This window comes from Pan paniscus, chromosome 9, assembly GCF_029289425.2.
Source record: "Pan paniscus chromosome 9, NHGRI_mPanPan1-v2.0_pri, whole genome shotgun sequence".
In the NCBI taxonomy this organism is placed as follows: Eukaryota; Metazoa; Chordata; class Mammalia; order Primates; family Hominidae; genus Pan; species Pan paniscus.
The window spans coordinates 130,936,361-130,949,226 of NC_073258.2; the positions used below are offsets into that span (position 1 = coordinate 130,936,361).

Sequence of the window (12,866 nt, forward strand, 5' to 3'; positions counted from 1 at the left end):
ATGGCAGATTATAAATATACAAGTTGCCTAGGCCACTGATTATATTGCAGATTCACTGTACCAGCCCTGGACTTTTATTCCTGAACACTTTGTGATAAAAAATCACAAGCATTCCTGTGCACCAGTAACAGAGAGCCAAATCACGAGTGAACTCCCATTCACAATTACTACAAAGAGAATAAAATACCTAGGAATATAACTTACAAGGGATGTGAAAGACCTCTTCAAGAACTACAAACCACTGCTCAAGAAAATAAGAGAGGACACAAATAAATGGGAAAACATTCCATGCTCATGGATAGGAAGAATCAATATCGTGAAAATGGCCATATTGCCCAAAGTAATTTATAGATTCAGTGCTATCCCCATCAAGTTACCATTGACTTTCTTCACGGAATTGGAAAAAACTCCTTTAAATTTCATATGGAAATTTAATGAGATACCATCTCACACCAGTTAGAATGGTGATCATTAAAAAGTCTGGAAACAACAGATGCTGTTGAGGATGTGGAGAAATAGGAAATGCTTTTACACTGTTGGTGGGACTGTAAACTAGTTCAACCATTGTGGAAGACAGTGTGGCGATTCCTCAAGAATCTAGAAACAGAAATACCATTCGACCCAGCCATCCCATTACTGGGTATACACCCAAAGGATTATAAATCTTTCTACTATAAAGACACATGCGCACATATGTTTACTGCGGCACTATTCACAATAGCAAAGACTTGGAACCAACCCAAATCCCCGTCAATAATAGATTGGATAAAGAAAATGTGGCACATGTACACCATGAAATACTATGTAGCCATAAAAAAGAATGAGTTCATGTCCTTTGCAGGGACATGGATGAAGCTGGAAACCATCATTCTCCGCAAACTATCACAAGAACAGAAAACCAAACACCACATGTTCTTACTAATAAGTGGGAGTTAAACAATGAGAACCCATGTACACAGGGAGGGGGACATCACACAGTGGGGCCTGTTGGGGGATGGGGGGCTAGGGGAGAGATAGGATTAGGATAAATACGTAACGCAGATGAAGGGCTGATGGGTGCAGCAAACCACCATGGCATGTGTATACCTATGTAACAAAACTGAACGTTCTGCACATGTACCCCAGAATTTGAAATAAAAAAAGAAAAAAATACTGCCAGAGAAAACAATTATAAATCATTTTATTTTCAATCTAAAAAGATAAATAAATAATAAAGAAAAAATAAATAAAACTCTGCTACAGTTAAGTTACTGCAGAAGGGATTCCATCACCTGCACTTAAATGCAAACCCTACTGAAACTAGGATTCGAGGCTCTTCACAGCCTGCGCTCAACCACTCCTTTTGTCTTATCTCCCACTATTCCCTACAGTTTCAGGCATCTGTACTTATTTACATCATTTTGCACTGAATTCACTGTTTACCAAACATACAATGCTCTTCCATACCTCTGTGTTTGCATATATGCTCTGTGTTTTTATGTTTTCACAGAAATGACATTCCCACACTTGGGTAAACTCTTACTTATTGCGTAAGACCCACTCAAACATATAGTGTAACTTGCTCTTTCCTTTGTTGCAACCATACTACTTTGTTCACACCTCCAGATGAGCACTTTTGATAGTTCACTGTAATCATTTACTTACATATCTGCTTCCCCAATTAGATGATTAACCTAATTGTCATTGCAGGGACTATGTGTTTTTCTTTATGTATCATCAATGTTTGCTTGGCACATGGTAAGTTTTCAATACATATGAAGAATAAAACACAAACTGGATTTAACTGCTTTTTTGTGTATGTGTATCTGCCTTTGTCCCAGCAGATATCATTCAATTATTTTTATCTTCCCCAATGTGCAACTTGTAAAAAATAAACGATAGTGCTAATAGCATCTCAAGCAAATCCAGTTACCATGTTTTACTCTTCTTTATATTTCCTATATGACCGAGCACAAAACTTTTTATCTAACAGGAACTTAAAAATGTTTGAATTGACTTTATAGCACCAAGAAAAACACAGAAGGCATTATACCTATAGAGGAAGACTGTGGACTAATCAGAAGGTCCTCTTGGACTTGTTCACTTCCTGGAACTGTCTGCTGATCACTCAGCGAACTCTGAGATGCACTGACAGGCTGGGACACTTCCTCGTGGACCTCCTCATCACTTAATCTTTCTACTTTGACCCGGACATCTTCTTCGGTACCTAAAGGCAAGGTAGTTTTTGTGCTCTCACAAGTCACATAATCAGCCATTCTTCTACTGGTCTCAGATGGGCCAGGTAATTCTAAAGTCCGGGTATTTTCTGCTTGCTTAACTTTCTCAGGCTGAATCCTTCGATCAATTCCAAAAGGAAAAGTCCAAGGAAAAGCTAAGGAAGAGTCAACTGGGTGGTTTCTATTTTCTGAGTAGGAAGCTGAAGAATTCAATACCTGGGGTGAGCTTGTTTGTGTGCCACACTTTACAGGACTTTCAGGAGACATAACAATGTAGCTTTTGCGCTTTCTTCGGGATTCTCGGCAGACAGGAATCGTTCTTTCTACCACACTGCACTCTGAGGACACGGGAGAAATGCTCCCATCTTGAGAAGTAAAATTGCAGTTAGAATTATTTTCTTGTCCAGCATCTAGACCCTTTTCAGGTTGGCTGTTGGGTGTATTCCATAAAATGCTTGATTTCATGAACTCTGAGCAGGTGCTGGCAACACTGAACATTTGCATATAGCTGGCTGCTGCTAGAACATCAATAATATTTTCTGTGTTAATTGATAGAGTGGCTGTGTAAGCATATTCTAAAAGAGGTATAAAGCCAGTCACTGTAACATGATGCAGATCCAACACATTCTTGTTCTCATCCTCGGCTTGGCCTACAAGTTTGGTGCGAAAGAAATCACTGCAAGCTGCTAGTACCACCTTATGTGCCCGGAAGATTTTGTCCTGGACACGAATAGTGATATCACAAAAATGTCCATCATTTCGCAGCATATTTAGCTTTCCAAGCATTTCCTGGCTGTGGGAAGAGGAGCTATGAGTAAATGTTTTCACACCCATCTTTTACTTCCTCTTCTACAGATGCTCTTCAAGGATGCAAATAAATCAGAAATGTCCTAAAAAATACATAAAATAAAGCATTAATTGATATTTTAGTGGTTTAAAATGTGATTTAGATCATTTTCATGTGGCCACTGTACTAAATTAAAAAGCTGAAAGATGGTAGTGAGAGAGAAACTTCAAGGTAGGGACTGTATAGAAATATATTCTCCTTATCTGCCTTCCAAACTGTCCAATCAGTGAAGTCTGTGAACCAATTTTTTTGTTGTTGTTGTTTTGTTTTTGAGACAGAGTCTTGCTCTGTCGCCCAGGCTGGAGTGCAGCGGGGTGGTCTTGGCTCACTGCAACCTCTGCCTCCCGGGTTCAAGCAATTCTCCTGCCTCAGCCTCCCGAGTAGCTGGGATTACAGGCACCCGCCATCATGCCTGGCTAAGTTTTGTATTTTTGTAGAGATGGGGTTTCACCATGTTGGCCAGGCCGGTCTTGAACTCCTGACCTCAGGTGATAGGCCTGCCTAGGCCTCCCAAAGTGCTGGGATTACAGGCGTGAGCCACCATGCCCGGCCTGTGAACCAGCGTTTTAATGAGCTGCAGGGCTGCAACAGTTTGTAAATAATGACAATTATAGAGTGTCTTCTATGTGCCAGACAGTATTTGAAATGCTTCACATTTAATAATTAGTTGATTGTCATCATATCTCTATCAGTAGGCGTATTATCATTCCTGTTTCTAAATGTGAGCATGCAGCAGGCAATGCCAGTGTAAACACTGAACAATCCATTACATAATCATCCCTGTTAATGTTTTATGCAGGTAAATGTATAGAGGAAAAGAAAGATGGGAAAAAGAAAAAAAGGAAGTGGAAAGGAAAAAAAAAAGATTTCAAGATGAATTTAAAAAGGTTGCCAGGTGTGGTGGCTCACACCTGTAATCCCAGCACTTTGGGAGGCCAAGGCAGGCAGATTGCTTGAGCTCAGGAGTCCAAGACCAGCCTGGCCAACATGGCAAAACCCTGTCTCTACAAAAAACACATAAAAATTAGGCGGGTGTGGTGGCATGGGCCTGTAGTCCCAGCTATTCGGGACGCTGATGTGGAAGGATCACTTGAGCCTGGGAGGTGGAGGTTGCAGTGAGCCGAGACTGCACCACTGCACTCCACCCTTGGTGACAGAGTGAGACCCTGTCTAAAAAAATATAAGTCACAGACTATTCTAACTTGAGAAGACAAAATCATCAATTTGAGACTGTTCCATGTCAGACTTCACAAAAGGATAAGGCATAAATCTCTGTTCCAAAGCAGCCAGGTAAAGCTACTGAAATAATTATCTTGACCATAATTAGTAACAGAAGTTCGAATGTAAACTGAGCGCTCCACATACCCTTCCTGAAGTCAACTGACCACAATGAGACACTAGACAGCCAGGGACTGGTCTACGCAAACCATCATGTAACATATTTGCTGATTTGGGTCTCACAAAAATAAGATGAAAGGAAGAAAATGGGAGGGCTATATATAAAGCGTTTTGTTCATTTATTGCATCCCAGGAGACTAGCTTCTGCTTTTAAAGCATGGCCTTCGAGAGTGCTTACTTTGGGATCATCTGGCTGAGGGAAGAAACATGCTTTCAGAGCAAGTGAATTAGTTATAATCCAGGGACCATCTGCATGAACAAAGGTGTGAAGGCAAGAAATTAAACAGCATATTTGGAAGACATGTGCATCGGAGTATTAAAATGAAACCATTTCCATCTTGAATAGGCCCCAAACAACAGATAATGTACTACGTTCTCAAGTGAGGCACAAGGGCACCTTATACAAGGGGTAGTGGAAAACTATTTTCAACCTTGAGTTACATCCACCTTCAATCATCTTCCGCGTTCAAAGAGTAGATATGAAAAGGATTTTTGCTGAGAGTAATCAGTTTGTTGTGAGTTGCAAACCCCATTCTACTTCCCTGCTTACTCCCCTGCAGGGAAAGGGGCTTCAAGGCATGCTGATCCTTTACCTCAAGTCTATGGAAAATATGTTACAACTGAAAAAACTCTGAAGGGCACATAAGTCTGATTTAAACAACAACCAAGGCCAAGACGTATGCCTACTATCTCCCAACGGTATATAAAGGCAACACAGTGGAGTGGTTGAAAGCACAGACTCTGGAGCCAGAATGCTCACTCTGCATGCTGGTTCTGCTATTTTTACCTGTGTCACCTTAGGCAAGTCATTAAACAAACCCTCTGTATCTTACTATATTCAGTGGTATAAGAAATATAACACAACACACCTCATAGAGTTCTGAGGATTAAATGACCTAATACATGTTAAGTGTTTAGAACAGTAACTAGTAACATAATCAATGCTATAGAAACATTAGTTGCTGCTGCTACTAACATTGCTATCAAAGACCTTTTCTTCCTGAAAGGGCCAGAAACCACAGCCAGCAAATGAAGAGAAGTGAAAGAAGAAAGTTGGGGAAGAGAGAAAGAAAGAAAAAGGAGGTAAACCACACCTAACTCTTCAACTGCAGGCCTGTAGTAGGCCTGAGGTGGGAAAGGAGGGAAAGCTTTTACTCTAAGTTTATTAGTTCTTGAAAATATTGCTGGTATTTCCTGAAAGTGATCAGAACAGTTATTAAAACTTACTTTCCAGGAAGCTGGAGAACTAACTCCACAGAATAAATAAAATAGCTCATGAGTACCTCCCGTAAGTCATGCTTGTTCACATATATGGTACAAAGTCTGATAGAAGTATGGGATGAGAAGAAGGTGATGATGAGGAAATGCATTCTCTACCATATATTTATCACATGCATTTCCCAATATGTCTGCAGAAACTCAGGCCCAAGATATGCTCCATAATACAAACTTATATGGACAAATATATTTTGGATACAGAGACATACCTCATCTTCTTGCACTTTGCTTTAATAAACTTTGCAGATATTGTGTTTTTTACAAATTGGAAATTTGTGGCAACCCTGCTGTCAGCAAGTCTACTGGTGCCACTTTCCACCAGCTTGTGCTCACTTCACATTTGTGTCACATTTTGGTAATTCTTGCAATATTTCAAAATTTTTCATTATTATATCTATTATGGTGATCTGTGATCAGTAATCTTTGATGTTACTACTGTAATTGTTTTGGGGTACCACAAACTGCACCCATATAAGACAGTGAACTTAACGTTGTGTGTGTTATGACTGATTTACCCACTAGTCATTCCCCCATCTCTCTCCTCCTCCTCAGGTCTCCGTATTCCATGAAAAACAAGGATATTGAAATTAGACCAATTAATAACCCTACGATGGCCTCTAAATGACCAAGTGAAAGGAAGAGCTGCACGTTTCTCACTTTATTTTTTTTATGAGGCGGAATTTTGCTCTGTCACCCAGGCTGGAGTGCAGTGGCACAATCTTGGCTCACTGCAACCTCCACCTCCCAGATTCAAGCAATTCTCCTTTCTGCTTCCAGAGTAGCTGGAAATACAGGTGCGTACGACAAAGCCCAGCTAATTTTTGTATTTTTAGTAGAGAGGGGGTTTCACCATGTTGGCCAGCCTGGTCTCGAACTCCTGACCTCAAGTGATCCACCCACCTCATGTTTTTCACTTTAAATGAAATGCTAGAAATGATTAAGTTTAGTGAGGAAGGCATGTTGAGAGCTGAGAGAGCCTGAAAGCTAGACCTTTTATACCAAACAGCTAGCCAAGCTGTGATAGCAAAGGACATACTCTTGAAGGAAATTAAAAGTGCTACTCCAGTGCACACACAAATGATGAGAAAGTAAAACAGCCTTATTGCTGACATGCAGAAAGTTTGCCTGGTGTGCACAGAAGATGAAACCAACCACAATATTCCTTTAAATCAAAGCCTAATCCAGCGCAAGGCCATAACTCTCTTCAATTCTGTGAAGGCTGAGAGGGATGAGGAAGCTGCAGAAGAAAAGTTGGAAGCTAGCAGAAGTTGATTCATGAGGTTGAAGGAAAGAAGCCATCTCCATAACATAAAAGTGCAAGGTGAAGCCACAAGTGCTGATGTCGAAGCTGCAACAAGTTATCCAGAAGAGCTAGTTAAGATCATTGACGAAGGTGGCTACACTAAACAGCAGGTTTTCAATACAGACAACACAGCCTTACACTGGAAACAGACATGTTTAGGAATTTCACAGCTAGAAAGAAGTCAATGCCTGGCTTCAAAACTTCAAAGGACGGGATGCCTCTCTTGTAAGCGGCTAATGCAGCTGGTGACTTAACTGGAAGCCAATATTCATTTACCATTCTGAAAATCCTAGACCCCTTAACGATTAGGCTCAATCTATTCTGCCTGTGCTCTGTAAGTGAAACAACACAGCCTGATGACAGCACATCTATTTACAGCATGGTTTACTGAATGTTTTAAAAGCCCACTGTTGAGACCGACTGCTCACAAGACTGCTTTCAGTATATTACTGCTTTCCAACAGTGCATCTGGTCATCGAGGAGCTCTGATGAGGATGTACATGACTGATGTTGTTTTCATGGCTGCTAATATAACATCCATTCTGCAGCCTATAGATCAGGGAGTCATTTTGATTTTCAAGCCTTATTATTTAAGGAATACATTTCAAAAGGCTATAGCTGCCATAGATACTGATTCCTCTGACGGATCTGCACAAAGCAAAGTGAAAACTTTCTGGAAAAGACTCATCATTCTAGATGCCATTAAGACTGTTTGACATTCATGGGAGGAGGTCAAAATATCAACATTAACAGGAGTTTGGACAAAATTGATTCCAGCCTTCATGGATGACTTTGAAAGGTTCAAGACTTTCACAGAGGAAGTAATTACAGATGTGTTGGAAACTGCAAGAGAACTAGAATTCAAAATGGAGTCTGAATTGCTGCAATCTCATGATAAAACTTGAACAGATAAGGAGTTGCTCCTTGTGGATAAGCAAAGACAGTGGTTTCTTGAGTTGGAGTCTACTCCTGGTGAAGATACTAGGAACACTGTTGAAATGACAATAAATGATTTAGAAAACGACATAAACCTTGTTGATAAAGCAGTGGCAGGGTTTGAGAGGATCAAGTCCAATTAAAAAAAATTTTTAATTAAAAATTTTTTTTAGCTGGGCGCAATGGCTCACCCTATAATCCCAGTACTTCAGGAGGCTGAGGTGGGTGGATGGCTTGAGCTCAAGAGTTCAAGACCAGCCTGGCAACAGGGTGAAACACCATCTCTACAAAAAATACAAAAATTAGCTCAGTGTGGCGTCACATGCCTGTAGTCCCAGCTACTCAGGAGGCTGAGACTGGAGGACTGCATGAGCTTGGGAAGCAGAGGTTACAGTGAGCCGAGATCAAGCCACTGTACACCAACCTGGGCGACAGAGTGAGACCCTGCCTCTAAAACAAATTCAGAAAAGCTGGCAGAGGTTGGTTGGTTCATGAGGTTGAAGGAAAGAAGCCATCTTCATAACATAAAAGTGCAAGGTAAAGCTGCAAGTACTGATGTCAAAGCTGCAAGTTATCCAGAAGAGCTAGGTAAGATTATAATTTTTGTTTTAGAGGCAGGGTCTCACTCTGTCACCCAGGCTGGAGTACAGTGGCATGATCATGGCTCACCGTAGCCTTGAAGTCCTAGGGTCAAGCAATCCTCCTGTCTTAGCCACTCAAGTATCTAGGACTATGGTGTGTATCACCACGCCTGGCTAATTTTTAAATTTTTTTATTTCTTTTGGTAGAGATAGGGGTATCCCTATGTTGCCCAGGCTGGTCTCGAACTCCTGGCCTCAGCATTGCAAAGTGCTGAGATTACAGGTTTGAACTACTACACCTAGCAATCAACTCTGATTTTGAAAGAAGTCCTTCTGTAAGTAATATGCTATCAAACAGCATCACATCCTGTAGAGAAATCCTCGTGAAGGCCGGGTGCAGTGGCTCATGCCTGTAGTCCCAGCACTTTGGCACTTTGGGAGGCCAAGGCAGGTGGATCCCCTGAGGTCAGGCGTTCGAGACCAACCTGGACAACATGGTGAAATCCTGTTTCTACCAAAAATACAAAAAATTAGCCGGGTGTGGTGGCAGGCACCTGTAATCCCAGCTATTCGGGAGGCTGAGGCAGAACTGCTTGAACCCGGGAGGTGGAGGCTGCAGTGAACCAAGATCATCCCATGCACTCCAGCCTGGGTGACAGAGTGAGACTCTGTCTACAAAAAAAAAAAAAAAAAAAAAAAGAGAAATCCTCACGAAAGAAAGATCCAGGTTGGGTGCAGGGGCTCATGCCTGTAATCCTAGCACTTTGGGAGGCTGAGGCAGGAAGACTACTTGAGCCCAGGAGCTCAATGCAATGGAGTGAGACCCACCTCTAAAAAAAAAAAAAAAAAAAAAAGTGGGGGGTGGAGTGGGGTAGGGGAAGAAAGATTCAACCCACGTGGCAAACTTCATCACTGTCTTATTAAACAAACTGCCACAACTCCAATCTTCAGTGACCACCATCCAGAGCAGTAGCACCCATCAATATCAAGACAAGACCTTCCACCAACAAAAAGATTATGACTTGCTGAAAGCTCAGATAATTGCCAGAATTTTTTAGCAATAAAGTATTTTTAAGATATTTGAAAAATGTGCCAAGTATAGTGGCATGCAGCTGTAATCCCAGCTCCTCAGGAAGTTAAGGTAGGAAGAGCCCTTGACTCCAACCTGGGCAACACAGCAAGACCCTGTCTCAAATTTTATTTTATTTTATTTTGAGACAGAGTCTCACTCTGTCACCCAGGCTGGAGTACAGTGGCACAATCTTGGCTCACTGCAACCTCCGCCTCCCGGGTTCAAGCAATTCTCCTGCTTCAGCCTCCTGAGTAGTTGCGAATACAGTCGCCAGACACTACACCTGGCTAATTTTTTGTAATTTTAGTAGAGATGGGGTTTCACCATGTTGGCCAGGCTGGTCTCGAACTCCTGACCTCATGTGATCCACCTGACTCAGCCTCCCAAAGCGCTGGGATTACAGGTGTGAGCCATCACACTCGGCCTCAAATTTTAAAAGAGAGAGAGAGAAAAAGAAAATGTCATACATAATATGGACAGTTGAGAAACCACAAGGTATAACCTGAAGTTTTTATAAGTTAGCCAAGTCTCTTTAAAAAAAAAAAATCTCGCCAGGCACGGTGGCTCATGCCTGTAATCCCAGCACTTTGGGAGGCCAAAGCGGGTGGATCACCTGAGGTCAGGGGTTCAAGACCAGCCTGGCCAACATGGTGAAACCCCATCTCTACTAAAAATACAAAATTAGCTGGGCGTGGTGGTGTGTGCCTGTAATCCTAGCTAGTTGGAAGGCTGAGGCAGGAGAATCACTTGAACCCGGGAGGTGGAGGTTGCAGTGAGCCGAGATCACACTATTGCACTCCAGCCTGGGCAAAAAGAGTAAAACTCCACTAAATAATTAATTAATTAATTAATCTCATTTATCTCTGTGTGTAGATGAATATGTATATGTGTAGTTATAAGTTTAATTTGGAGGTCATTTAAAATTCTTGAGTAAAGATCAGTATTAACTACAATTACTAATTTAGACTTTGTGCAGCATTTACAAGTAATAAAAATGTACTTGTAGCAGTTTGCAATTTGAACTATTCAGTAATTCAGGAAGTTTACTTCCCACCCATTTTATTCCAAATTACTGATGAAATACTGCTATCACACATTCTTGTGAAAGTGGTATGTTGCTAAACAACATATAATTTAAGGGAATACAAAAAAGAACCTACAATTTTTTTTACAGTTGGGTTGAAACAATTTTGCCAAATAAGGTATACAGCCTAGTTGATAAAGTAGATTGGTTTAAGTTAGACAAATCTTAGGTTTTAAATTTTCACTTCCCCATTTACCAGCCAGGCATTAAATCTGAGTCAAGTTGTTCACCTCTCTAATGATGCTTCTGTTTTTTTTCTCATCTGAAAAACAGGAATCATAGAAATTATACTTCCAAGATAGCCAAGAGGATTAAATTAGCACAATTCCTGGCATAAAGCAAGCATTCAATAAACGTTAGCTATTTATTCACACTAGAAAAAGCGTGAACAAAAATTAAATGGAGATCAAATTTTAAAATGTCTATTTTTCACAGCATTTTAAAAACCTGTATTTTGATATATAGATTAGCTGATAAAAATTATCAGAAGATTTGAGATTAAAACGAAGTAGCTCTTAGCATATAAAGTGACGTGGCTGCTTAACATGATGAAAGAGAAAGTAATGAGACTGTTAACCTTGGAAGTAATTTTAGTTGGATGGGAAAAGTTGATATTTGAAAGAATGTATCTATTTAAATATGCAGCCACATCTCAAAACTGGAAGCTAACTTTCAAAAGATACAAACCAGGTTTTAATTATGCTAAAACTGAACTGAGATCACTCACTCGCAGCTTATATTCTAATTAAAACCCATGAAGGACAGAAAAGGTTAAGGAGAGGGGCATATAAGTTTAAGATGCCTGTAAGAGGAATATCCAGGTGGAAATTTATACATAAACTTGTCTGTATTGGCTTTTATCAACTATGCTCCAGATATAACACTAGGGGCTTTAGATATGCTATCTCACATGAGTTTACATTATAATACCCTGATTTTACAGATGAGGAAACTGAGGCCAGAAAATTATTTGGTTCAAGACCACTTATGTTTATACCAAGCTTCAGACCTACAATCTTCTTCAAAAAGTACAGGTAGCCACATGGGAGTAGAAGAGTCCTATCTGCCTTTTAAGAAGATGTCTTGGTGGCAGCAGTGAGGATAAAGAAAATGCATCTGAGAAATATTTAGAATGGAAAACCACCTAGGCATGATTTTGTACTAAGGGTGGGTGGAACAGTAGCTAAAAGAGTCAGATGGTTTTATCTCTAACTTTGTTTTCACCAAACAAGACGAAAGAAGAGCTGGTTTCGATAGGGGTTGATGATGGGGAAAGAAATGTTTAAATTTTGGATATACTGAGTTTAAAATACCTGAGAAGAATATCCACATGTAAATTTATACATGAAGTTGCCCATTCTGGCCTGCAGTTCAGGGAAGAAGTCACGATAAATTTCATTCTGCTGAATTTATCAGAGCTGAAGACATGTAAAGAATGTACGGGGAAGAAGGGCAGAAAGGCAAGTTGTTAGAAGCTTGGAGCAGATAGAGCAAAAGGCCTTGGTGAAAACATTTTGTGTCTAATTTCTCTCGACCCTGTCCAGTATTGCACATAACATACAACAGAGTGAAATATATGAATGAATAAATTTGTTATAAAATTTCTATCTGGTTTTGCTATATAAAATGCCTATATCTATTTATTATAAATAGTTAAAGGAAAAAGTTGCAATTTGAGTTTACAGTCTTGAATTTCATATTAAAAGCATCAGTATGAAATGATAATGTACTTAATCTCTAGCAATGAATATTGCTAGCACCCAGAATGGCTTCTAAATTCCATTTCTCATCTCAAAAAAACTATAAACTCATGGGTCCTTAGAGAAATGGCTGATTCCATGTCTCAGGCAGTAAATGCCTTCTGGAATATCTGACCAGATAACAAGGAAGCTACCAAAGATTACTCGGGGTATGTCAAAGCTCAAGTCAACTTGAGGAGGTTCCCAACAGACAAACCTAGGAGAACCCTCTCCAACTTCCTGCCAGCCCTAAGCAATCACTAATCTATTTTTTGTCTATAAACTTCCCCATCCAAGACTTTCATATGAATGGAATCATATAATAATGTGGACTTTTGGGGCTCACTTCACTTAGTATAATGTTCTACCATGTATCATGCATCATTTACATTTATTGCTGAAAAAATACTCC

At 40.2% G+C, this 12,866-nt stretch overlaps 1 protein-coding gene across 12 annotated transcripts in view; it reads right to left on the minus strand.

Annotated features, from left to right (window-relative positions):
• Window positions 1-12,866, minus strand: part of ZBTB44 (zinc finger and BTB domain containing 44) — an 88,064-nt gene that overhangs the window by 31,970 nt on the left and 43,228 nt on the right. For 10 of the 12 annotated variants that reach the window (XM_034934071.4, XM_008973282.7, XM_008973283.6 and 7 more), the window contains one exon: window positions 2,033-3,106. The exons of the other annotated variants lie outside the window; for them this stretch is intronic. In XM_034934071.4, coding sequence (XP_034789962.3) covers window positions 2,033-3,050 — 1,018 coding nt within the window. In that variant the 5' untranslated portion in view covers window positions 3,051-3,106. The remainder of the gene's footprint in view (window positions 1-2,032; window positions 3,107-12,866) is intronic. 12 annotated transcript variants of the gene reach the window in all.